The following is a 26362-nucleotide window of genomic DNA, read 5'->3' as shown; positions in this document are numbered from 1 at the left end:
CTGGAACTAAGGGGCCAAGCCAAACCCCTGAAAAACAACCCCTCATCATAATCCCCCCTCAACCAAACTTTACACGTGGCACAATGCAGTAAGGCAATGCACCGTTTTCCTGGCAACCGCCAAATCCAGACTAGTTCATCGGTTTGCCAGACAAAGAAGCGTGATTCTTCACGTCAGTGAACACATCTCCACTGCTCTAGAGTCCAGTGGTGGCTGCTTTACTCCACTGCATCCGACACTTTGCATTGCACTTGGTGATGTAAGGCTTGGATGGAGAAGCTCAGCCATGGAAACCCATTCCATGAAGCTCTCTACGCACTGTTCTTGAGCTAAACTGTAGGCCGCACGAAGTTTGAAGGTCGGTAGTTATTGACTGCAGAAAGTTGGCGACTTCTGTGCACTGTGTGCCTCATGCCCCCGCTCTGTATTTACGTGGCCTACCAGTTCATGGCTGAGTTGCTGTTGTTCCCAATTACTTCCACTTTGTTATAATACCACTAACAGTTGACCGTGGAATATTTATTAGTGAGGAAATTTCACGAATGGACTTATTGCACAGGTGGCAACCTATCACGGTACCACACTTGAATTTACTGAGCTCCTGAGAGCGAGTCATTCTTTCACAAATGTTTGTATAAGCAGTCTGTGTATCTGGAGGCTTGATGAATTGAATTAAATGATTTGGAGGGGTGTCCCAATATGTTTGGCAATATGGTGTATTTTATGGCATGAAGACTTTTTTTTTTCAAGGGAAAAATTTCAAATATATCATTTTGGTCATCAAAGACGAGTTTAAAGGATAAAATGATTGACTACAGGGGGACTTTAAGAGACATAAGATAGTCAGACAGACCCAACAGATCAGAGAATCCCAAGCGCAACATTGTATCCTGGAAGCCTCCATCATGTGCAGCTCAAACTGGGCTCTTGCTGGGTGGAGATAAAGCAGGAAGCTTCCTTACGGTAGCGGCACTCACTGATGAGCATCGATCGGTACCGTAGCGCACTCTCCCACACAATGCCTCAGCTTTATCTCCGATTGAACATGTTGGAAACGAAAGAGAGAGACGGACAGACATAGAGAAAGAGCACTGGGCATCCGGAGGAGTCTGGGACATGAGATAAGCCTATGCAGACGCTCTAATAAAGAAGCACGGAGTGTCTCGCTGATGATAACACTGAGAATGGGTGCTAAGGGATGCTGTGGGGATTGGGTTGTTGTTAGCATGTGTTGCGTTAAAGCTCTGTGTAATTGACAGAGCTGTTCTGTTTGAACCGTGCAAACTCATCACTCGCCTGTCACACCACGGACAGCAGAAGTCGTAATTATTTTCTGTCAAAACTCACTAATCCGACCCTCTAACCCTGTTATGTGAAAAGAAAGTGCCATGGAAGGAAGAGTAAGCTGATTTATAGAGAGATTTTAGTAGTCCAATTATAAAATGGATAGTTCTGGCTCTAAAATCTAATTGGATGGGCCATGTTTAAAAAATGCTCTAAATATATATATAATTCTATATAACCACTTCAAAAACAGCATTAAAACACAGCACAGTATGTCTGATTTTAGTCATATCGGAATGATCAAATTCACGCTAATTATTAGTTGTTATAATTGCAAAAAAAATGTCAAGTTTCTTCAAGGAATTTTTTTTTTTTCAATGATTCAAATGGAACATTTGAAGGAAGTTCTTGTGTTTTTATTATAGCCAATTATACCTGATATCCTTGGTTTTTGAAAGAGGTTAATTAGTGCAGTGATTTAAAGTATTTATCTGTCGTCAACAATAAAGCTCTACACATTTTTTTTTTGTGGTTATGATGAGAATTAACATGGAATAATTTCTGAGTCCAACGACATGAACAACTCTGTAGAATCTCAGAGTTGTCATCTCATGAATATAATAATTCCAACATGACATCAACACAGCTTTAGGCTAATGAACAATATTACTTTAGAATAGTTGATTAAAAAGTTGTTTCTAATGCAAGGATCGCTATTACTATAGTTAAACTTTTGCATGAAGCATTTGTGCTTTGGAATTTATTAAATGAATGATACATAATACAGTATTCCAATTTCATCTGGCAGAAAATAAATGTAAACCAACAACAACAAAAACATATATATATATATATGTTCAAACAAGCAGTAAAAAAAGTCAATAAGCCTGAACAGCAAATAACAAGACTTATTGTTTACAAGCTCAATCAAAACTATATCATGATCATGTACATGTGTTTTGAAAAGAAAAGGTCTGAACGGATCAGATCAGATTGTATCTAGTTTTCCTCATCATTCTCAACATACATAATCATACAAGGTGTGCAATATTGTCCAAATATTTTTTTTTTTGAAGAAATTCACACAAAGGCACAATGTACAATGTGTTGATGCGTGATTGCACTCTCTATGCAGAAAAAAAAGTAGAAATCTCAACACTACAGTTTATGTTTAATATGGACCAAATCCTCTGTCTCTTTCACAGAGCGATCAAGGTTGAAGTGTATGACTGGGATCGTGATGGCAGGTAATGAACTGTAAACTGTCACATGAAGCTTAAAATGCTCATCTGGCACTCACTGCATACATCCATTAATTATAGAGTACAGATACCTAAAGTGTTTTCGGTGGGATAGAGAAATTGAGCATGAAACAAATGATCAAATTGAACAGTCTTTTAAGTACATTTCTTTTGAGTACATTAGTGTTTTCAAACTAAAAAAGTCAAGTAGTTAATTTATTTTTCATGGTCAAAATATGCGCAAAAAGATGTCCAATACAGATGCAAAACACACACTTTTGTGTTTAAAATGTTTCAGAGCTCAATTGATAAAGGAAACACAAGTATTGTGTTTCTTTTGCAGCGTTGATCCACACATGCAGTAACGGATCCCCTAAAGGACAGGGTGAGATGGGAAGAACAATTTATTTTTGCAAACAAGCACAAAAGCTTTGAAATATACAGGTGAAACTCGAAAAATGTGAATATCGTGGAAAAGTTATAATTTTGATGACAGATTATGAAAACCCCAAATTTTAAATCTCAGAAACTTAGAATATTACATGAAATCAATAAAAAAAAGGATTTTAAATACAGTAATGTCGGCCCTCTGAAAAGTATAATCATGCATATGTATATAGTTATATATACTAAATATATTAATTACACCTTTTAATTTGAATTACTGAAATACATGAACTGTTGCACGATATTTTTTCGGGTTTCACCTGTACTTGTTCCTCCTATCTAATTTTTCCATAACCATCTCCCCTTAGGGGCTCCATAGTATTCTGATTATGTCTTTTTCAGTACATAAACCACAACATATTAGATTCTTATTTAGAGACATTATTGGCTGGGATTTGTAAGCACGTTTGTATGTTTTTGAATTTTTTTAAAACCCAAATAAAGGGTGATCAGTTCATCCAACACTATCTCACGACCAATTCGTACGAGTGAGTACGAGGTGGCCAATTCGTACGAATTCGTACGACTTATCTAAACCTCAGTGAAGGGGAGGTTTAGGGGCGGGGTCAGGGGTAGGTCATCCGTATGAATTCACACGAATTAAAAACAAGAAAACGTAGGAATTTCGTACGATTAGCCACCTTGTAAAATACATACGAAGTGCCATGAGATCGGGTTGGTCCATCACACACATTCACATAAATGATCCTAGTTGATAGGGGTTTTTTTTGTATAGGGTGCTTTGATCTAAAATAATTAATCTTTTCACTCACAGCATGATAAATGGCTGAGTACTGTGAAATTTCAGGAACTTATCAGAGCTAAATTTTGAAAATGTAAAGCTCATTATGAAACAAATGTACTGTTCTCCAACAATTGCTCAGACCAATCTGTGTATGTGTGTGTTTTACAGCCATGACTTCATTGGAGAATTCAGCACCAGCTATAGAGAACTGTCAAGAGGCCAGTCACAATTTAACGTGTATGAGGTAATCTTATACAAAGTAAATTCACAGTATAACAAATATAACTGTGGTGGCAAACGCAATTATATCACTGAATAAGAGACAAACACGTACCAATTGTCTTTAAAGATTATTTATTCCCTTTCAAGGAAAGGTCAGCAGTCATACAGAGTGGCATGGCATCATTCTTCGTTTATAGTCTTGACTCCCAGAATGTTATCTTTCTAGGTTAATGAAAATGTTTTCAACCATGCATGGGACATTTCTAGACTTGTTCATCATATTCTACCCTTGAGCGTAGGCCCTTCTGTCACGGTCATATAACAGTCACACATTTCTCATTTCCAGCCATGTATACAATGGTTATATACATCCATTCAAGATCAATAACTGTTCTTTTTTTGTTTGTTTTCAAATCAGCAGAGAAGCATGTGACTCGACATGCAATCCTCATGCAAATTATCTTATTATAATTACTGCCTTTCTAAGTAATTCCATTAATTTAGAAAAATGCAAACATGATACATAACATATTACATTTCTTCCACATAACTTACAGTATTCGACTTGTAGGCTGCAACCTCTGTATAAGTGAGAAAATCACAACTTCCAGACAACTTGCGAAAGTAATTTGTTTTCTCTGCTAATTTCCACACATTACAGTTCTCAGTGTGTGGGTACCAGAAAATAACTGTAAGATATTTATGCGTAATGAAAACCTATCTTAAAGAAACGCATGAATACATGATGTTCGTACTACACTATCAATTTTGACATGAAACATATTTTTCCACTTAAGTAGATGTACAGTAGACCTGCATATGAAAGACATTTGACTCTTGAACATCAAACCCAAACTGAAGATACATATTTTATTATAGGTGTTGTTTATGATTTTAGTACAGTTCATTTATAATGTTAGTGAAGGAGTTTGTCATGATCATTTTCCACCTTCTTTATGGGCACAATGACATTTAATAATAATAATAACAATGCACACAATAACGATATTTTATATATTTGAGGTGAATTTACAGTTATTTAGAGCAGAATTTTGGAACATTATTTCACAATGATTGGGACTAGATAAACAATAGATGTTTATATGAGCCATTTTTGCTGCTGGTGCTGCTGTGTGTACTGTGCATAATTATTGCATTTATAACACATATGCATGTATATATTTAAGGAATATTTGCATGTATATACTGTATATATATTTATACATAATTGATATTATATATAAATATTGTATACATAAATAACAATTTTTTCTTAAATATATACATGCATATGTGTTTATTTATATATACAAAATAGTTATGCACAGTACACACATATATTATGTAAACAAATGTTTTTTTTTGGATGCGATTAATCGCGATTAATCGTTGCCCAGGCATAATATAATTTTTAACTGCTGCATCCTTCAAAATCAATTACATTATGAAAGATGCTGTTTAAATGGTCAGACTGAAATTATCAGTGACCTTGTTAAAAAAAAAACTTCAGATGCTCGTTTCTAACATTGCAAACCCTCAGAAGGATATATAAAGCTGTAGGTGCTACACACAGCCAGGAAAATCAGGGTTTGACAGATTTCGTTTACATTTTACATTTATACATTAACATTTTGTTTTCTATAATTTAGAGTTCTTCTCATGTTTAGTCCATTCATGTTCCGTCACGCATTCACAGATATTTGAGTCATTTTTGCAGCTAGTTTTATTAAATTATCCTTTTGGACTGGGAAGGAAGTTTTGAGTTCTGAAAATTTAGTAGGTTTTCATAAGACTTTTTAAATCTGAAATGATGAGGAAAATGAGTGAATTTCAGATATGAGGATTTTTGGGTCATTGTTTAAGATAAAAGTAAATGCACCATTCAAAAAAAAAAATAGCCAGTGCTGAAATAAGTACTGAAAATCTCAGAGAGTATCTTTCCCTGAGACTGCTGGCCCTATCAAATTTAAATAACAAAATGACAAATCTGAAAGAAATTACATAATTTGATAAAAAGATGACATAAAAAAAACAATGTTTTCTCAGTTAAAGTGAGTAATTTCACACTGTCATTTAAGAGAAACATTCAGCAAAGTGAGAATTTAGTCACAGATCTTGAGATGTTAGCAGATGATCTCATCCCACAGGCATTGCATTTGTTCATAACTCATTTAGCATTAGTGAGTGGGAGGAAGAGATCATTTATTTTATATTTTTATATATGTGCCTCAGTCTTTTCCATATGTGAATAATTGTCACTATAATCTCAGTCTTTTGTTTGGTTGGTCTCACATATTTCTCTAGCCTCTTGTTTTGCTTTATTTTTTCCTGTTCTCCTATTTTTTGCACAAATACGCGCATGGCGACACTTATTTTTATATATATATATATATATATATATATATATATATATATATATATATATATATCAGTAAGGATTGGAATGAAGCAATGCATTTAACAATTCTGGTTCCAATTCCACTTTATAACAAGATAAAGGTTTTAAGGTGAAAAATAAAGTAAACTGCAATTTAAAAAATACAGGAATCAATGATCAATTTATTCATTTAAAACTAAAAAATGACAAATAAATAGACATGTGTGAACTCTTATTATTTATTTAATGTATAAAATATTGTTTAAATGTCACAATAAAATAAAACATTAATAACTATGTTTAAATGCCGTTTTTGAATTGCATTTATTGAAAGTGTTGATCAATTTATTTTCTTAATCTTAACTTTTTGTGTAATTTTTATGTTAATATATAATTTTCTTTTCACATTTTAACAGAAAATATGAATTTCTACACTGTAAAAAATATATATGACCAATAAGTTATGATAACATATGTTTTACATTGCTTTAACTCATCAAAATAAGTTAACTTTTTTATGTTACACAAGATTCCACTCATTTCAGTTTAATGTAATTTAAGTTGAAATGACTTAAACATCCAAGTTGATTGTACTTACTTTAAGACAGCAACTTTTTTTTTTTTTACAGTGTACATATAGTTTTAATTTAACTTGGACTGTGTGTAGAAGGCTGTAGAATAGTCTTATACAAATGCCATTGTCCCTTAAGCAATGTCATACATTATTTTTCTCTCCACAGGTCATAAACCTTAAGAAGAAAGCCAAGAAGAAAAAATATCTCAACTCTGGAACCGTAAGCAAACATTTTTCATGTTGCTTTCTTGCTAGTGTATGATTTATTTTTTGATGATTGATTTTTCTGAGTTGGAGAGAAACTACAAGTAACATTGCCGCCGGGTGATATGACAAAAATGTCGTAGCAATTTACAATAAGCTTCATTAGTTAACATTACTACCTTAGTTAACATGAACTAAGAATGAACAATATTTCTACAGCATTTATTAATCTTAGTTAATATTAATTTCAACATTTACTAATACCTTATTAAAATATAAGGTTGTATTTGTTAACATTAGTTAATGTATTGTGAACTAACATGAACAAACAATGAACAGCTGTATTTGTATTAACTAACATTAACAAAGATTAATAAATACTGTAACAAATGTATTGCTCATTGTTAGTTCATGTTATTTAATACATTAATGTTAACTAATGAACCTTATTGTAAAGTGTCACCAAAAAATGTTATATTACGGCATGTGTAGGCCTACATTTATTTCACAATAATGATATATATCACGATATAATTGACACTTTAGATGACACTTCTGTACTTTGAATTCTGGCTAGTTTGTAGTTTGACAAGCAAAAAGAAGTTTCAAAGAAGGTTTCCTAACAATTTTAGTTGCTGTTTTGTTGTGTATGCTTAAAGCAGTCCCTTTATTTAAATCAGAATCACTCAAAAGAATCAGCTAATTGTTGATATAGAGACACGACAGCACACAGAATCACATTTTCCGACATCATGTCTCCAGGTGACACTGCTATCGTTTCTCGTTGATATTGAAGTCACCTTCCTGGACTACATCAAAGGCGGGTAAGTGATGTTTCGCACATTTGCAAACACTTCTTCTTTTACAATCAGCTACTGAGGTGGAAACCTCAACAGACAACAAATGCTTGTGGAAAAGAAAGTGACTTGGTGTATTTAAACTCTCATATTACTAGTGGTGAACCACCCAGAACTTAGCCTGCGTCCTCAACAGCAGGTCTCGACAGGTTCTTGAAGTCCTTCTTGGCAATTACACTGGCAAGACTTCAAGCCGGACACCATGAGTGATCAAGTCCATTCATTGTAGATGATAGATGAGGTTGGGTTGCTATTCTTAGCACAGGTGTGTGCGATTAAATGCAAGGGGTAGGCAGGGTTCATCCATGCATGGCAGATCGCACGCCCACACTGAGCGACGCTTTTCATTATGGTGGCTGCGGTCACCTCTGCTCTGACACGACACCACCAGACGTCCATTTTAATGGCTACTCCTTCCTTTTAGTCTGAGATGTTGTGGTGAAAGGTCAGTGCGCTTGAGATGAATTCGTCTCCAGTCTGCATGTGTCTCTCACACTTGCTGTAAGTGTACTGGAATGTCCAGCTCATCATTTATTGTTTTCATCCAATAAAAACAGAAATCATAGAACGAAGAACTCGATCGCTAATGGATGATGGCTGAACGGGATAGTTTATCCAACAATGCAAATTGTGTTATTAATTGATGTTCCAAGCCATAAGCTGGTAAAATGTCGGTTCTTCCATGTGTAGTAACCCGAACACAAAGCACTTTTTTTTATTCTGCACACGCAACGCTCGCTTCATTAGAGGTGAATATAATCAGGGAATAATGACATCAATGACAAAGATAGTGAAACTTTTTCAAGGAGGGACAACTTTTTGCCAAGTGATCAGAAATGCACTCTTTGTATTCATGTTGGTTTCATGAGGTTTTGAAAAATGTCTCACAAACATTTTTCAAATATTAATATGCAAAAGAGAAGTTTTGTTTAACCATATTTTTTAAAGAAATAATAAATGACTATGCCAAAAGGCTTAATAAGGTTGACTTTAAAGTCATTTCATTCTTTCAATATATATTTTTCCCCTTTATTTTGATATTGGTTCTTTCACCCTGACATTTTGTTACTTTATGTCCCCCAAATATCAAATTACTATTAAAAAAATGTGCATCATAGAAGAGGTGTATTGAAGTCACGCTATGTCTGAATTACATATTTAATAACTAAATAGAATAAGTGAAAAAATAAGTGGCTAAAAAAAAAAAAAGACTTCGGAGGGATGGAAAGGCGTAGTGCCAAACACTAGTCCCAAACAGATGAGTAATAATATAATGAATAAAATCCTGTGAGCAATAAACAATAAAATCCTGTGAGCTTGGCCTATATTCGTTTGCGGATCTTTTTTCTGATATATTTTTGAAGACTTTGTAAATTAACTATGTAACGATGTTGAAGGCTCAGGGAGAAACGAGGCAGGAACTGGAGAAAGTTCAACATAACTTTAATAAAACTATAAAAATAAAAAACAAAGCAAAAGTAAAGCTCACGGACGACTGCCGCATAAACTAAGGGTACGTCTACGCGACAACGATAGGCTTAAAACTGAGAAGTTTTCTGCTTACAGACCATTGTACAATAAAAGACAAACATAAGTACATAAAAATTGATACTTGAGTAACAAGTCATAAAAAACAACTATTAAATAATCTGAACCCATGACTTCATGTGCAAACGCATTCAACCAAGCACCCATTATACAAAGATCCATCAGGCTGCTAGTGTGCATGGTAAAGTCTAAACCAGACACTATACAATTGAGAGTGTCCAAAGGCATGAATGGAAAGAACCAAATAAACAGATGCAATGGTTCCATAAAAATAAATCGTATGACTGATTTGATCCATAGCTTGGCTCGGAGCGTTTCTATAAACTTTTATAGACCACATTGTCAAAACGATCCCCATTCACACGGATCCGCGAAAACGACTAAAAACGCGTATTCTGCTGCCAGGCCATTACACGGCGATGAAACACAATAGACTGAACAAGTAATACGCATATGCATGACGTCATCGTCTTCAGAGAGTTGCTTTTTTGTGGTGTACATGGAGACCGGTTTCAAAAACTTGCACTTTCAAACTCGTTTTCAAAAGTTTACGTTTTCAGGCACCCAAAACGGCGTTGTTGTGTAAATGAACTGCCAAAACGCATAAAACGCTTTACATTTTTAGTTGAAAACAGTGTCGTGTAAACACCCCCTAGAACCAAACAACAATGCAAAGTCCATGCCTGGTCCTCCCTCGTCTTCCATTGTCATCACCCCACTTTTTATCCTTCTGGAGCTCCTCGGTGGGACTCGAGACCAGCGTGGAGCGCAGGTAACGCTCATTAATACTCGCTCCATTTCCGATACGGGCCTAAACTGCTTGCAACAAACTACTTTCATGTTTCTTTTAATAGTGATTTTAGAGTTTTTCTGTCATGGTCACAAGTGTGTAAAGATTCTTTAAAAATATCTAATTTTGTGTTTCATACCCAGAAACAACCACATGTAAGAATAAGCAATAGCAGAATATTCATTTTTTGGCTAAACTATTCCTTTAAGCAAGTAAATAGACAGACATGCACATGCAAATTCAAATACAGTAGGTGCATTTATATATTTTATCTTATTTTGAAGAACACAACTCCCAAAGCGATGTTTCTTGGTGGTAATGGCTGCTGTTTTTCGGTGCATGTCATTGTGTGAATGGCTAGAGTGGAAAGTTGTGTAGGGCTGTAAATGGATTTTGTTGAGAACTCTCTCGCATTACGTAATGGCAGCCACGTTTTCAGTTCCCCTACTTATGCACATTTTTCCTCTACCGTGATAAAAGCTTCTCTGCACCTGTTGGCAGTTGCAGTATGAAACACTGTTAGTGTAATTCTGCATGACAGTGTTTATGCTGTAGCCCATAGCAAAATACTCTAACTAAATGAGCACACTTAGTGAAAAAGTTGGTACATCTACTTTACTTTCTCAATACCAAGTTGAGATTTAAAGGTAGTTAATGAGGTTTTACATGAGTTATATTTCCCGGCTCTATGATCTAGTTGTGAGAAACACGTTTGAAACCTTATATACACACACCTGTGACTGTACTGTATATCAACTGAATTCTATATAATAATGCCCCAAGTTACTTGGTAACTGTCAGCAGCCATATCACCCTGTAGCCCAAGACTGGTTGCCCCCTGAAGCTAAGCAGGGCTGAGCTTGGCTAGTACCTGGATGTTAGATCTCCTGAGAAAACCAGGTTGCTGCTGGAAGAGGTGTTAGTGAGGCCAACAGGGGGTGCTCAACCTGTGATCTGTGTGGGTCCTAACGCCCCAGTATAGTGACGGGGACACTATACTGTCAAAGAGCACCGTCCTTCGGATGAGACGTTAAACCGAGGATGATTTAAAATCCCAGGATGTCCTTCGAAAAAGAGTAGGGATGTAACCCCGGCATCCTGGCCAAATATGCCTCCATCATGGTCTCCTAATCATCCCCATATAATGATTTGCTTCATCACTGTCTCCTCTCCACCAGTAAGCAGGTGTGTGGTGGGCGTTCTGGCGCAATATGGCTGCCGTCGCATCATCCAGGTGGATGCTGCACACTGGTGGTGGTTGAGGAGATTCCCCCTTCCATGTAAAGCGCTTTGAGTACCTAGAAAAGCGCTATATAAATGTAACAAATTATTATTATTAATTGAAATCTGCCTGTAAAAACAGTAATGCGCTATGCTTATTTGGCATTGTGTCATGCCCTAACAACCTGCTTATGTAATATTGTTTATCATATCAATATCAAATTCAAAATATATAAAACATTTCTGCAACCCTGCAGAGGATAAAGCGGTTTTGAGGATGAATGGATGGATTTTTTTTTTGTTGACCAATCATAATCGACATCGAAGCTCTTTTTTTATTAAATTGGATATTACATTTAAAAAGAAAATTACTCGAAATTAAAATAAAGAAATTATAAATTTTTTACATTTAAATTCAATTACTCAAGATGGCTTAGTTAAATATTTATTTAATTTATTTACACAGACTTTTTTATATACACTGTATTTAATTCGCCATTATTTGACCTGCTATTAGGCCTACTGTGATAAACAACTTGGGCACTATTTTAACGACCTAAGCGCATGGTCTAAAGCGCACGGCACAAGTGCACTTAGGGCATGTCCGAATTCACTTTTGCTAGTTTAACGACGGGAAAAACGGTCGGCGTGTTTTGGGCGTAACGTGCAATAAACCAATCAGACTCTCATCTCCCATTTCATTTAAAACCCAGTTGCGCTCGCACCATGGCGGATTCGCTATTTATATGGCGGAATTTGCAAGTGGAAAATCTGAACGCTTCTCTAGCGAGAAAACGGATCTGCTCGTGCATTGGTTAAAGCACGCGAGCAGACCATTTTTGGGACAAAGTGTACGTGCGTTGTGGACCCGACTATAGCCGCACATTACTAATGCCCTCATCAAATAAAATAAAAATATTGCGCCATTGGCTTTAGACCAGGTTTTTGAAGGTCTATGGTCCAGTCTATTTTAGCTGCTTCAAAATAGCAACACGACAACAATGTGCCTGAACACACCTCGTTTTCAGAAATTTCATTTTTTTTTACACCAATCTTTTTTTCACACCATGCCTCGGTTTGTGTTGGTCGGCCTCGAAAAACAAAACACTCAAGTGTACAACTTAGCGGCCCATGGCCGCAAAAATGGGCGCAAATACATTCGCTATTTAATTAAACACAATTAAACACAGGACGTGAAAATAATAACTGTGTCAGGCTGAAACTAGCAAAAAACACTGCCGCCACATTGCACCTGGTGTATGATAGGGCCCCTTCTCACTCTTTTCTGATTCTGAATGATCTTCTCACTCTTTTCTCCTCTTATCTCTCTCATCGCCATCTCTCTGTCATCTGTCCGTTTGTGGCGTCCCTGAGCAGTGATTGACACTAGTCTGGAGTGCACCTCATTAGCTGCAGGAGATGAAGAGCACAGCGCTCTAGAGAGACAGCCACTGTGATGAAGAACAATTCAATCAGTTAATTGGTATAAGGGAGCCCTCAAGGAGAAGAACTCTGCGAGCATCTGCAGTCGTAAATTACAGTTCTGTGTGTGGAGTTATCTCAAAGGACAGCTGTTGTCAGCCACATTTGTGTGTTTGGTTGACGATTTTGCTCCCTGGATTGAGCCACACTAACAGCTGTCTTTTTACATCAGAGAGAAAAGCTCAACGGATTAACGATTCATTAATTATTTTACACTATTGCATGTTAACTTGGCCGTTATTTACTTTAATCTAATGTATTGAGATTTCAACTGGCAAAATGGATTCGATGTTACTGTCAACAGTATTCCGTCTGTTAGCTCTCACATGCTAATTAGCTCTCACATGCTACAAAATAAGACTAGCCTAACCAGAATATAGAATGGGATCGTAGAGCAAATAGAATGTCAACCCATTTCATCAAAAAAATGTATAGTTGGACTTGATTTTATCCATTTGAGGTGCTTTCGCACCAGGTACTTCAAGGAACTTAGTTCAAGGAACTAGCCACCAGGGTGTTTCCCCGAGAACAAATGGTTCAAACATTTTCCTGGTTGCATTCGCACCGCCAGTAGGAACTCGTTGACGTAATTGACATAAGCCGCACTTGTTGTTGTGACTTTTATTTTGACTGAATGTCGGACCTTTATTTTGATGGCGCTTAAAACGCCAGAGCCTGAGCTCACAGTGCTCACATTCTCCGTGTTCATTAGTTTACGATCTATCTAACAGTCCTGTCTAATATGTTATTAGATAGAACTGTTATACATAGAAAGACATTATAGTATAAAAGCATAAAAGGCTATAAGCTGTGTGTTTACACAGATTTTTTAAAAATGGCAGGTGCTGGTGTTTCGCGTGCGTTCGGCCGATCAGCATACACTAACGTCACGGGTAGTTCCTATAGTGCTGGTTTAGACCCATCCCTTAAGTAGGAGCTAAATTAGTTCCTCCAAAACCAGTTCCTAGAACTAAAATAGTTCCTTGTTCCTGTGGTGCGAACACGGCAAAATCCGGGTACTTCCGCCAATAGTTCTAGGAACTATGAAAAGTTTCCTCCTGTGCAAAAGCCCCTTTGGAATTTGTTTGGATCATGATAAGTGGGCGTTCCTTACAAGAATGGAGCCAAATGTGAGCTTGCTAAAACAATGTGTAAATAGTTATTTTGCAGAGCATGTGAGCGGAGCGGTAATACTTCTCCTGAGCGGAGAGCGCCTTTCTGAAGATTCCGCTCCGCTCGCTCCGTCCGCTCAGCGCCGCTCGCTCTACTCAGAATGCCCTATTGTGATTTGGTAGTTCGAGGATCGGTGAATTAGCTAAAGTAATAGTGGGTTGGTTATGGAGTTCAAATATTGTTTTAAGGAAGTTGCGAGCCTTATGCATAACATGCATCTTGTTTGTGTGTGCATGCGTGCGTGCGTGCGCGCGCCTGTTTAATATACCTGTTTTGCAACTGCAGTTATGTTCACGGAAATAAAATAACGAAAATCAAATATACCTTTTCAGTTATTGCATTAATAAGCAAGTTTACCAAAGGGCTAGACATGTTTTTTAATGCATTTAAATGAATAAAAAGAACAGACTTTTATTCAGAATCACCCCGAAATAACTTCTATTTACAATCCTAGATACTGTAAATGATACATTTATTCCAGATATTCATTGCAAAGTTCAAACAGAAAGCAAGAAGCCTACAGAGACATTTTATGTCTGAGCAGGATCTGAGCGGGATTTGTTTTACCGGTGAGCGTGAGCGATTCATCAGTGGAGCGTTCGCTTTGGACGCGAGCGACTGAGTGGAGCGCACGCGCATAGAGCGGAATATTGAGCTGAGTGTCACACCGCTCCGCTTCGCTCACATGCTCTGTTATTTTGATATTGGTTAACGCTATACAAAGGAACGAGGGCCTAGGTGACATCAGCGGAATAGGACATTGTTTTCTAAGTAGACTAAGGTATTATAATTTGGAAAAAGAGTACAAACACAATTTTTTTTAGAACACTGTCCAAGCATAATTTGTTTCCTATTAGGCCAGAACTGTGTATTAAAGCAGCACTATGCAGGAATTCCATTTTTGTCAAACAGCGACCCCTAGAGTTGCTGTAGAGTACTTGTATTTAACGTTACTGTCGTAAATACAACTCAAGCAGAGCGTGACAGTCTATGATCTGCACTCACGGCCTCTCCACCGGACCGCCGGCCCAAAGTTGCAAGTGCGGTTTTTCCACTCACATATAACCATTCCAATAACTCTGAAGCTGTTCAGTCAAACTAAAAAAAAACTGCATAGTGCTGCTTTAAGAAATACACTTTTCAGTTTTTCAATTTTGATTTCATGCTGACTTTAAGAGTTGGTTAAAACATCTTGAATCTGTGAGAATTATCTCGGTCAATCATGACATCATAATTTGTTTTTTTAATTTTTGGCTAATTCCCTGTGAAGCAGTTGGTTTAGGTCAGAGTTAAGAAGGATGTAACACTCATGAGCACATTAACATATGACCACCCACATTTAAATATCAACATCTATTCAAAATTCAGCAGCTTATGTCACACTGATGAATGACGCTGCTATACAGAATTAGCCTAACACACCAGAGGTTGTTTACATATAGAAGTCATAAAGGTATAGTAGTAAATAGTCTCAATTATAATTTTTTTTTCATACCTTAGAATTAAACAGACACATTTAAGTGGGCTTATCTAGCATATGTGACTTGTCAGATGTATATTGTAGTTAGGTAATGCAGTATTGACTAAATTGCTTCGTACCCTGAAGTCCCTCTGCTCCAGATGGACAGTGTCCCCTCACCTATAGTCAACAACATCTGTCGTCTCCCGTGCTTATGTCACAAGACATTTCTCCAGCCACCGGCTCATGCATACAGAACACCTCATCAGCTTTCATGAGACCTTGGAAAAAGAACGAAAACTCAACTTTTATTAATCATTCTATCAGACCAATAGAAAGCTGTCCCAACGTGATGGCTTTCGTCTACTTTAATCCATCTTTGTCAGAACTCAACAACAAGAATGTTTTTTTGCAGGCATAGTCAGACCAGTAATTCATAATTCATATCTGTGACCATTTTTTTCTGGGCCTACCACAAAAACTACACCATAGGAAAAAAAAGGTTTTGCGACATAATTAATTAAGTAGGTTTAATTTTTTTTATCTTCGTTGTTTCTAAGAAAATTATGCCTTTTGGAGATAATGTCATTAAGACACATCAAGAATACACAACAAGACAATTCAATTTTTAAAGCATAAAGAACATAATGTTATTGACGATAAATTAAAACATTTATTACAATAATCAAAATGAAGACCTGAAATATGTCTTAATAAATTGATGAGGTTCTCGAACAGTTTTTCAAATTCAAGCACACCATGGACAGGACAACATTTCAATAGTTTAATATTTCATTCAATTTATCAGGAGCTGTTATATCACTGTACTGTTTTCACTTTTGACGATTCCTTATGTTTATATCATGGAAACATTTTAATAATGCAGTATATGAAGTGATATCCATAAGCCTTAATTTCCTTTTATTCACCCATACTGTTCATCTTTTCCCACAGTCCTAGAAGCAGGTGTCTTTGGGATTTTGTCAGATAATGAAACCTGATATCCTTGAGGATATTCTTTGAACATCTGAGTCCCATCTGTGGCAGAGGCAGTCCTAATCTTCCAACTTTCATTATCTCAGACACTGAGTTTCGCACCTGCATTCACAGTAACCGCCCCCATTACAAACACACTAAGATAGCAGGTACCACTCTAGTATGCTGCTGCCACAAAGCTCTTAGTAATAACTAAGAGCTTTGTGGCAGCGTACTGTACTGTAAGTCATCCCCTATTGAATGGAATATATTGTGTGAGTGAATGGCCATGATCTTTTCCACTTTAACCTACTGATGATGCCTTTCTCTCTTCTGACTTTTGATTTCACTATGAATTGGTGGTCAGGTACCACTGACATAGATTGGGACAAGAAATCCCAGGGGGTTACAGCAGAATGTAATATGAGGTTTTGAATGAGTAAGCCTGGTGTTATGATTTTATGTGTTCTGTGAATGACTGCCTCATTGATATGGCTAGTGCACATTAATCAACTCTGGCTATTTGAGAGAAAACAAACATTTGCAGAACTGTTCTGACAAGTATTTTTGGTAGGTTTTGATGTTTGATTTTGGAGCACTGTATTAGGAATCTTTTGGTCTGTATCTATAGTCTAGACTGACAGGACTATGTCAGGTGTCCCAAGAGAATGTGTTACAACGATTAAGACTGATAATTCTGTAACTGTTTAAATAGTAATGAATACATATCAATCAAACATTAAAAGCCTGTCACACAGGCTTAATTTGATTTGCCCTCTTTATCAAGTACCCAACCAGGGGTTTCCAATCCTGGTCTGTGAGATCTACTGACAATTTTCCTTCAGAACCCTGCTCTGAGTCTGTAATTTTTAATGAACCCTAAAACCTTGATTATCTGGTTCATGCGTGTTTGATTAGAGTTCTAAACTCTGCAGGAAGCTAGATCTCCAAAATTAGGAATGAGCTGGTGTTCCACAGGGCTCAGTGTTAGGTCCCTTTTTTGTTTTGTTTTTTTCTACATCAAATCACTCTTCTCTTCACTCTTCTTATTGCATTGCTGATCACATACAGGTGTACATTTTATCACACTTTGTTGTCTACATCTGTTTTCTCAGAGAACATTGTATCCACTCTGACATACAGTATAGACCTTGAGGATTACTCATCACCTCATTCTCAGTCTTGACAAAACTGGTATCTCCTTCCAGCCACAACGTGTCACCCACTGGTGTGTTTAACTGTAGAAGCCACCCTAGAAGACCATTTGTGGACAACATTGCAGCAACTCTCTTGTTCAAGCCATTCATCATAACATAAGCAAAATCAGACCATTTCCTGGACCCCAACTGTGCTCAGCTCCTTGTTTAAGTTTTAATAATTTAATAACTAGACTAACGCCAGATGTCCTCTCAAGAATGTAGCTGTTCAGTTTGTATAAACCCTCTGGAAATACTGTCATGATCACCTCTCCTCAAGTGCCCTCACTAGTTGTCAGTTTCTGCCTGAATCAATCAAGATTCTTGCCTGCAATGGAACTCTCAAGCTCAATTGTGTCACATCACCAACATTTCTCCCAACCCTACTTTTTTTTTCTATTCAACTGGTTCTTTTTGCTGTTGTTATCTGGAGTTTGAGTTTTTTGATTTACTAAATATTGAGCTCTGCTGTCCCATGAAGTTAACCCCTTCACCAGCACCCCACATGTTGGCAAGTAAGGCATACATTACATACCCAAAATAAAAAGCTTGCTGCTCACAAGTCATTCTGAATAGACACATAACCGACATAAAAAAGCCAACACTAAGAATTACTCAGATATGGAGATATAAGATCTCAAACATAAAAATATTAACAATATGTATATCACCTAATATATAGTATATATCACCAAATTATAAATCACCTACAGCTCAACCTGGCAAAGACTGAGCTTCTCTTCTTCCCTGCCAATCCGTCTCTACAGCCCGATTTCGCCATTCATCCTCAATCACCCCATCAAGTTCGGTCAGACATCTTGGAGTAAAATTTGATGATCAGCTGACCTTCACAGACCACATTACAAAGACAGCTCGATCATGCAGGTTTGCACTGCACAACATCAGGGAGATCAGGCCTTTCCTAACTAAGCATGCAACAAAACTTCTCGTCCAGGCCCTGGTAATTTCTAGGCTTGATTACAGTAAGGCTCTTCTGGCTGGACTTCTATCATTAGCAATTAAACCCCTACAAATGATTCAGAACGCTGCAGCTCGTCTTTGTCTTCAACGAGCCCAAAAGAGCCCACGTCACCCCTCTATTCATCTCTCTGCACTGGCTAAAACTCGCTGCTCGCATCAAGTTCAAGGCATTGACGCTTGCTTAGAAATTGACCACGAGTCTACATCCCTACCGGAAGCTTACGATCAGTAAATAAGCGACGGCTCGTTGTACCATCTCAGAGAGCCACAAAATCACTCTCCAGAACATTCTCATTCACGGTTCCTTGCTGGTGGAATGATCTCCCCACCCTCGTCTGGAATGCAGAATCCCTGACAACATTCAAAAGACAGCTGAAAACTCATCTCTTCCGTGAGCACTTGACTTCTTAAAAAATAAATGAATAAATAAGTTTATTTCCTTTTTCTTTAAATCCTCCATTGTCTGGCTTATGCTACTCTAAGCAATGCCTGAACTTTGTATTTTGAGCACTTCTTGTGTTGTTTTTTCCTCTTCATGATGACTCGCTTGATTTAGTTCTCACAAGCTGCTTTGGACAAAGGCGTCTGCTAAATGATTAAATGTAAAATATATTTTAAATGTTTAAATATATGATGGGATGTAGTGTAGCAACTTTAAAACACAATGAAGCTGAAGTCTGCTCATGCTTCATATCAAATTTTGAGGATGTTGTCTCTAAAACTATGAATTTTATGAAATATTTTCTAAGACCATGTCATGTGAGTTTTTAGAGAAGGCTGAGAAGATAATAATAATAATATATTTGATTTCCCTTTAAACACCCACTTGCACTCTATTGTCTAAGGTCTGGCTAGGTGAACTGCCCCATTCATGTTCCTACGGTTCTCATTCGACAAACCTTTCACACTTCTGACCTAATCTTCATTATTCTTTTGTTTATATTCAGCCATTATTAGCCATTATTCTGGCATTGCATGGCTTGCCCATCTACACCACTTTGATCCCATCCATACAGTCAGAGGGTTCTGTGTAATATTTGGAGAATCTCCAGATAGGAAACATAGGGTTAGATGGTAGTGATGCTTTCAATCCTATGTCTCCAATATAGATTATTTCCTCTCTGCATTCACAAGTTGAGTTGTGGCTAGTAAAATCCATTAGCATCTGTACTAGTTTGGGGGCTTTTGAGGCTTTATTGGTCACATGAACATTCTTCTTTGAAAATGATTGGCAGGATGAATGTATGAATTAATCCAGCCAACTAATCAAAATCCCATGAGAAACATGAATCATTGTATGAATAATCACTGTATGAATATGAACATTTTATGCAACAATTAATATGTCTGTATGACACTCTGGGTGTGTTTTGTGTCACAAATATGTTTTCTGAGAGCTGTAAGCATTATCCTAACAGATGGTATGACTGGCTCAGTCTCAACTGAATGTGAGTAATGGTGGGACATCTTTACTCAGCTGCCTCATGCTCATCTCATCTGTGAAATCACTTGGGTATTACTATCCAATTCCTTTCTTAGGCAGCTACCTTTTAAGGCAGCATCCTTACCAATTATGTACACTCACGAGTGACTGATTTGAAACACAATACATAGACAGCAATGCTCAAAAGTAATAGTTCAAATAAATACACTTGGGGTCAGAATAAATGACACCCCTGGTAAATATGATTAAAAAAAATGTCTGTAAAAAATAAATCTGCATTGTTTATCCTTTTGATCTTTCATTCAAAAAATGTGCAAAATCTATGCACAAAATCTAAATCTATCATTATGAAATAAATGTTTTTCTCCAAAACACGGAGTGTTTCTCCAAAACACTTTGAGTGGCCAAAGACTCTCCAAGGATCACAGATGGAGAATTGTAGAGATTACTCGAGTCTTGGGGGTCGAAAGCCTAAAAATATATATCAAACAACCCCTACATCACCACATGTTGTTTGAGAGGGTTTCAAGAAAAATCATCCTCGCTCCTCCAAAAATAATCTCCAGCATATTCAGTTGTCAGACATGACTGGATTCTATGGTCAGATGAAACAAAAAAAGGGATTTTTGGCAGCAAACCCACCAGATGTGTTTGGTGCAAACAGGGATAAAAAGTACCCCATGTCTACGGTTAAATATACTGCTGGATCTTATATGTTGTGGGCCTATTTTTTACTGGAGGTCCTGTTCTGAACATCTTATTCAGATACATGGTATTATGGATTCTAGCAAATACCAAAAAATCAAAACTTGACTGCTAGAAATCTTATAATGGGCCGTGGTTGGATCTTCCATCTGGACAACGGTCCAAAACAAACATCAAAATCAACACAAAAATGGGTCACTGAGCACAAAATGAAGCTTCTACCATGACCATACAAGTCCCCAGACCTGAACCCTATAGAAAATGAGTGGGCTGGACTGAAGAGAAGCAGCGCCAACATGGATCTGGGAATCTGAAGGATCTGGAGAGATTCTGTATGGAGGAATGGTCTCTGATCTCCTGTCAGGTGCTCTCCAAACTCATCAGGCATTATAGAAGAAAACTCAGAGCTTTTATCTTGGAAAAAGGAGGTTGCAAAAAGTATTTAATAACAGGGAGCTAATAATTATGAACAGCGTGTTTAGGAGAAAAACCTTTATTTCATAATGTGATTTACCCCCCACTTTCAGTTCTTTTACTCCAATGAAAGGTTAGATTTTTGCTATTTTTTTGAATGAAAGATCAAAAGGAAACAATGCAGATTTATTTGTATAGCCATTTTTGATTATATTTACCAGGGGTGCCATTAATTCTGACCACAACAGTATAAGCTAAAAATGTGCTTAAAATTCCCTTTAAATGCTGGTTCATCTCAAGAGACATTTGAGTGGGTGTTTCTTCAGCTACAGGCATTTGGTTCTGTAATACATACAACCAACAGATTTAAACTTTTTTTGTTATATGAAAGTCATATTATATCTGTCCCAGAAACATGTCCCAACACAGCTTCTACAGGCAAACTAGTTCCAGCCTGGGTACTTCATGTTTACTTGACCATTTTTGTTGATATTTATGAAAATAATGTTGTTTGTGTTTAGTTTTAGTGCATGCTGGAATGCTTAGTTATCAGGGGGATAGGACAATCCACACTCTTGCACATACATTTTGTGTATTTTCATACGAGAGTATTTCTAGTTCCGTGTGTGTGTGTGTGTGTGTGTGTGTGTGTGTGTGTGTGTGTGTGTGTGTGTGTGTGTGTGTGTGTGTGTGTGTCTACAGCTGTAACCTAAGTAATGAGAGTAGTCTAATGAGAGGAGATAGATCTGAACTTACGCCATTAGTTTGCTTGTCTCAATGTCCCAGCAAACATACACCCATCCCAGCTCAATGTATCCTGTATATCTATTCTCCCAGTGAGTTAAAAGACGTTAAAAGAACAAATAAGAGAAAACATACATGTGCAACGGACGTAGATCATGAAGAGTTGTGCGTTTAAACCTCACACCCCTGGCTACTGCGGCCTTTAATGTCGTTGTTAGCGCGCCCACCTCCCATGCCGGTGGCCGGTGGCTCAAATCCTGCTTTCAGTGGGTAGAGTAGGACCGGTTACATTTGGTGCCGTGACCCGAATGTGAGTGAGGTTTAGGGGGTGAGTGTAACAGACGTAGGCCTGTAAGAGGCCTTGTGCGTATAAACCTCACTCCCCTGACCTCAAGAGACGCGCTAGTGACTGAAGCTTGCGGCTGCGGTTTGCACCTTGTTAGAACACCCGCCTCCCGGTTCGAATCTCGCTTGGAGCGAGTCGAGTAGGACCGGTTACACATGCATATAATAGCCACTCCTTTCTGATGCCTTAATATCCTTGAAAGACCATACGTCTCAGACTCAAGAGTAGACCTCATAAAATTCACTCTGTTCTACAGTCTTTGGAACTCTTGCAGTCTACTGCTTACATAGGCTGCCATAAAGTAGCATCCCAACTGATATACAACCTCAAAAGGTGGTGGTTTGGAACACTCTGCATAGGCAAATACTTTCTAAAGGATCAGTCACGCAAACAAAATTTATCTCCTGGCAAGTGGGAAATGTGCTATACAAATAAACTTGCATCTACCTCTCCACATGTGTGTGATTTGTACGTGTTTTGCATGCTTGACATTAATTGCATTATATCGCTTTGGAATATAAGTTGCAGATGATAAACATCTGGAAAACCTGGTGCACAAATGTCTTGTACATCAGAGCATGACCTTTTACATTATTTTTATGTTTCACATTAACATATTTAAACAATCTTTTACCCTCTCAATGACAGCTCAATTAATCAATTTCCTTATAAGCTCCTGGAGAGGCTGTATTTATAACCATTTCCACTTCTTAATGAATTTACTTAATGTTCACAAGATTGAAGCATGACTAAAATAACCATTACCTTTCTTTGTCTCTTTTGGTGCAGGACTCAGATTAATTTCACAGTGGCGATTGATTTCACAGCTTCTAACGGTGAGTGCCGTCTCCATCAGAAGGCTGTTTGAAATTATTGAAATGTATGCAGATGAGGCATGAAAAAGAGCCAGTAATAGCCATCCTCTATCATAATGATTGAGGTTTAATGTGATAAGAGCTCTGATCTTTGTGATTATACAGAGAGGGCTGCCTTTTAAATTCATTTGTGGATTCAAAGGGAATATCACAAAACCATCTAAATTACAGGGCCATCCTTGGGAAATCTATTTTTATACATAACTAGCTTTTTTTGCTTCTGGATTCTTAATATCAGCCTCTCAATAAATATATATATATATATTTATTGAGAGGCTGATATTTAATTAGTTAAATAGATGTTGAGAGAGTTGGGAGGTTAGAAATTAAATAAACCAGACTTAAATTTAAAATTAGTATATACATTGTTTTATAGCATTATAGGCTTTATATGATGTGTTTTGCCAAGCTTTCCCACTAATGCTTAAGTTGCACTTAAAGTACACATTTTATTTCACACGGTTCCCAGGCAACCCAGCCCAGCCCACTTCCCTTCATTACATGAGTCCCTATCAGCTCAACGCCTACGCCATGGCACTTAAAGCTGTGGGGGAGATCATACAGGACTATGACAGCGACAAGATGTTCCCTGCACTGGGGTTCGGAGCCAAACTGCCTCCTGATGGGAGAATATCCCATGAATTTGCCTTGGTAAGCAACTCTTAAAACACCTGTCCGGCAGCGATAGCTTTACACACTGTAGATATGCAGGTTTGATATGCAGACACAAGTTTTTGATGTCAATGTTTCTGAATGTTCTCTCACTATGTGTTGTCTACAGACAGAAATTTTCACAAAGCTTTCAATTTCAAAACTGGGTTTTAGACATATACACTTGACGGATCCCTTCTTGTAAATACAAGCCACTACTCTAATCCAAAACCTCTGTTTATCTCTCGTACTTTCTTTTTACTCCATCCTAGAAACAAAACTCTCATGGAATGACATGAGTTATATTTTACACAATACCAGTAGTTATGTTTGTTTCAGAGAGAGTGAACTGAATGCTTTTGTGCAATCAGCAAAGTTTTAGAACAATTGATGAATGGTGAAATGGGAAAAAAAAAATCTGTAGACTTACATTGAAAGACCAGAATATTATAGAGAATAGGAGGTAGTTTTGACTTGGGATAAAAAGTAGCCACTTAGCGAACGCCTATGACAACCTATAGCATCCCACCAATCAAATTGCAATGCACTAAAAACCACTCAGAAAATCTCATAACAACCACATAACACCCTGGCAACCATTCAAGTGGCACTTACATTTTCTTCAAAGAATGTAGACATCTATTATATGGCTCTAAAATGTGGACTTTCCATTGTGAGTTATCATTTCTACAGCAGATGTTAAACGAGGCCATGTCTACCCTTATTTGATTTTGCAATATTTTATTTTCTATGTTCCGACAGAATGGAAACCCTCAGAATCCATATTGCAATGGCATTGATGGAGTCATGGAAGCATATTACCAGAGTCTAAAGTCCGTTCAGCTCTTCGGTCCCACCAACTTCTCGCCTGTCATCAACCATGTAGCCAGGTACATTCAAAACATTTCAGAATTTTTTTTATTTTTTTTATCTATGTTGAATTACTATGGTGGTAAGAGTCCTCTACTCCTCACTGTGACATCTTGTCTGTGACATATATTCCAATACTAAGCAATGTTATCCAATGGCCAGATGAGTTTCAATCCCTTTTCTTTCAGCAATCATCCATTAAGAATGACCTTTAGATGACACTGTTTTTAACTAAAATCTGAAAACTTTTTATTGGCCCTTTGTTTACACGACAACTGAGTTTTTTGTGCCTGAAAAGGCAAACTTTTGAAAACAAGTTTCAAAATGAAAATTTTTAAAAACTATACCTATATCAGCTACATGTAAACTACAGAAATGTGAATTTGTGAAAACGGTGACATCATGCGCATGCTATAGTCTATTGGTGTGTACAGTTTCTTTACAGCATTTTTAGTCATTTTTGTGTATCCGTGTGAACAGAGATCGTTTTGGAAACGTCGTCTGTATGCGAACCTTCTCAAAAGCTTAAGAAAAACGTATCAATTTTTAGTACATCGTTGTCGTGTAAATGTACACTTTTTGCAGTTTGCAACTGACACTTTCTATGATCCAATCGATTCTCAATGGACAAAATCGAGTCCTGCCTTACATACTCTATGTTCTCATTCGATAAGCCATTTTACTCACAATAAATACGAAAAGTTGAATGGTTGATCAAAATATCAGATTTGTGCCAACTTTAAGTAGGCAGGTTACCTTCAAATAATAAACATGGTGACACTATTTTCAATTTACACTAATTTCAGCTATAGCGATGGTAAGAAAGAATGCATCACATATTTGAAAAATGCCATCTGATACATTTTGTTAACACAACAATACAGTCTTGCAACTTAATAAATAAACTATGTCTGTGATTTAAAAAAAAGTGCCTTGGGAAAACTGTCATAATTTTATATAGTGAACATTAAATTGTGATGGATGGCTAGAAACACTGGTATAAACTGCAGCTGAATGATTCTTCTATTGCTGAAATGAAGCAAGCAAACAACAACCTGCCACAATGCAGATTTTGCACATGTTCAGAGATTGACAACTGCCAAATATTCTCAAAATGTGCATTAACCCCCAGTTGCATCATCCAAACAAATTGTGTCACATTTACACAGAGATAATCCAATCCGAAATGGCCTCCGAGGTGTGATATATGACCTTTAAATCACTTTAAATGAGCCGTGGAGTTAGACTTGCAGAGGTAAAACAACAAGATTTGATCTTATCCTATCTCAAATAAGATCATCCCTGGTCTGTATCATCAGTCAAATGATGAGAGGAAAACATTAAATGGCTATCATAAATGTGGCACAATTGCCTGAAAATTAGATCTGGAATTTGAAGTACCCAATAGGAATATAAAAGATGGAGGGTTAACATTTTGTCGAATTGTATTTTGGGTTTTTAAACTTTTTGATGCCATGAACCCCCAAATATGATAATCCCCTAATTCGGGACCTTTCCTAAAATATAAAGGGAGATA

The 26362-nt window shown here is 37.1% G+C and overlaps 1 protein-coding gene across 1 annotated transcript in view; it reads left to right on the top strand.

Annotated features, from left to right (window-relative positions):
- LOC143741650 (copine-8) overlaps positions 1-26362 on the top strand; it is a 161428-nt gene that overhangs the window by 106876 nt on the left and 28190 nt on the right. The window contains exons 10-16 of the mRNA XM_077233941.1: positions 2490-2531; positions 3886-3961; positions 7057-7110; positions 7857-7918; positions 23219-23265; positions 23774-23955; positions 24718-24845. Of these exons, the coding sequence (XP_077090056.1) occupies positions 2490-2531; positions 3886-3961; positions 7057-7110; positions 7857-7918; positions 23219-23265; positions 23774-23955; positions 24718-24845 (591 nt within the window). The remainder of the gene's footprint in view (positions 1-2489; positions 2532-3885; positions 3962-7056; positions 7111-7856; positions 7919-23218; positions 23266-23773; positions 23956-24717; positions 24846-26362) is intronic.

Source organism: Siphateles boraxobius, unplaced genomic scaffold, assembly GCF_051911475.1.
Source record: "Siphateles boraxobius isolate OS27281-9 unplaced genomic scaffold, OSU_SipBor_1 19, whole genome shotgun sequence".
Lineage (NCBI taxonomy): Eukaryota > Metazoa > Chordata > Actinopteri > Cypriniformes > Leuciscidae > Siphateles > Siphateles boraxobius.
This window is presented reverse-complemented; position numbering and strand designations above follow the sequence as displayed.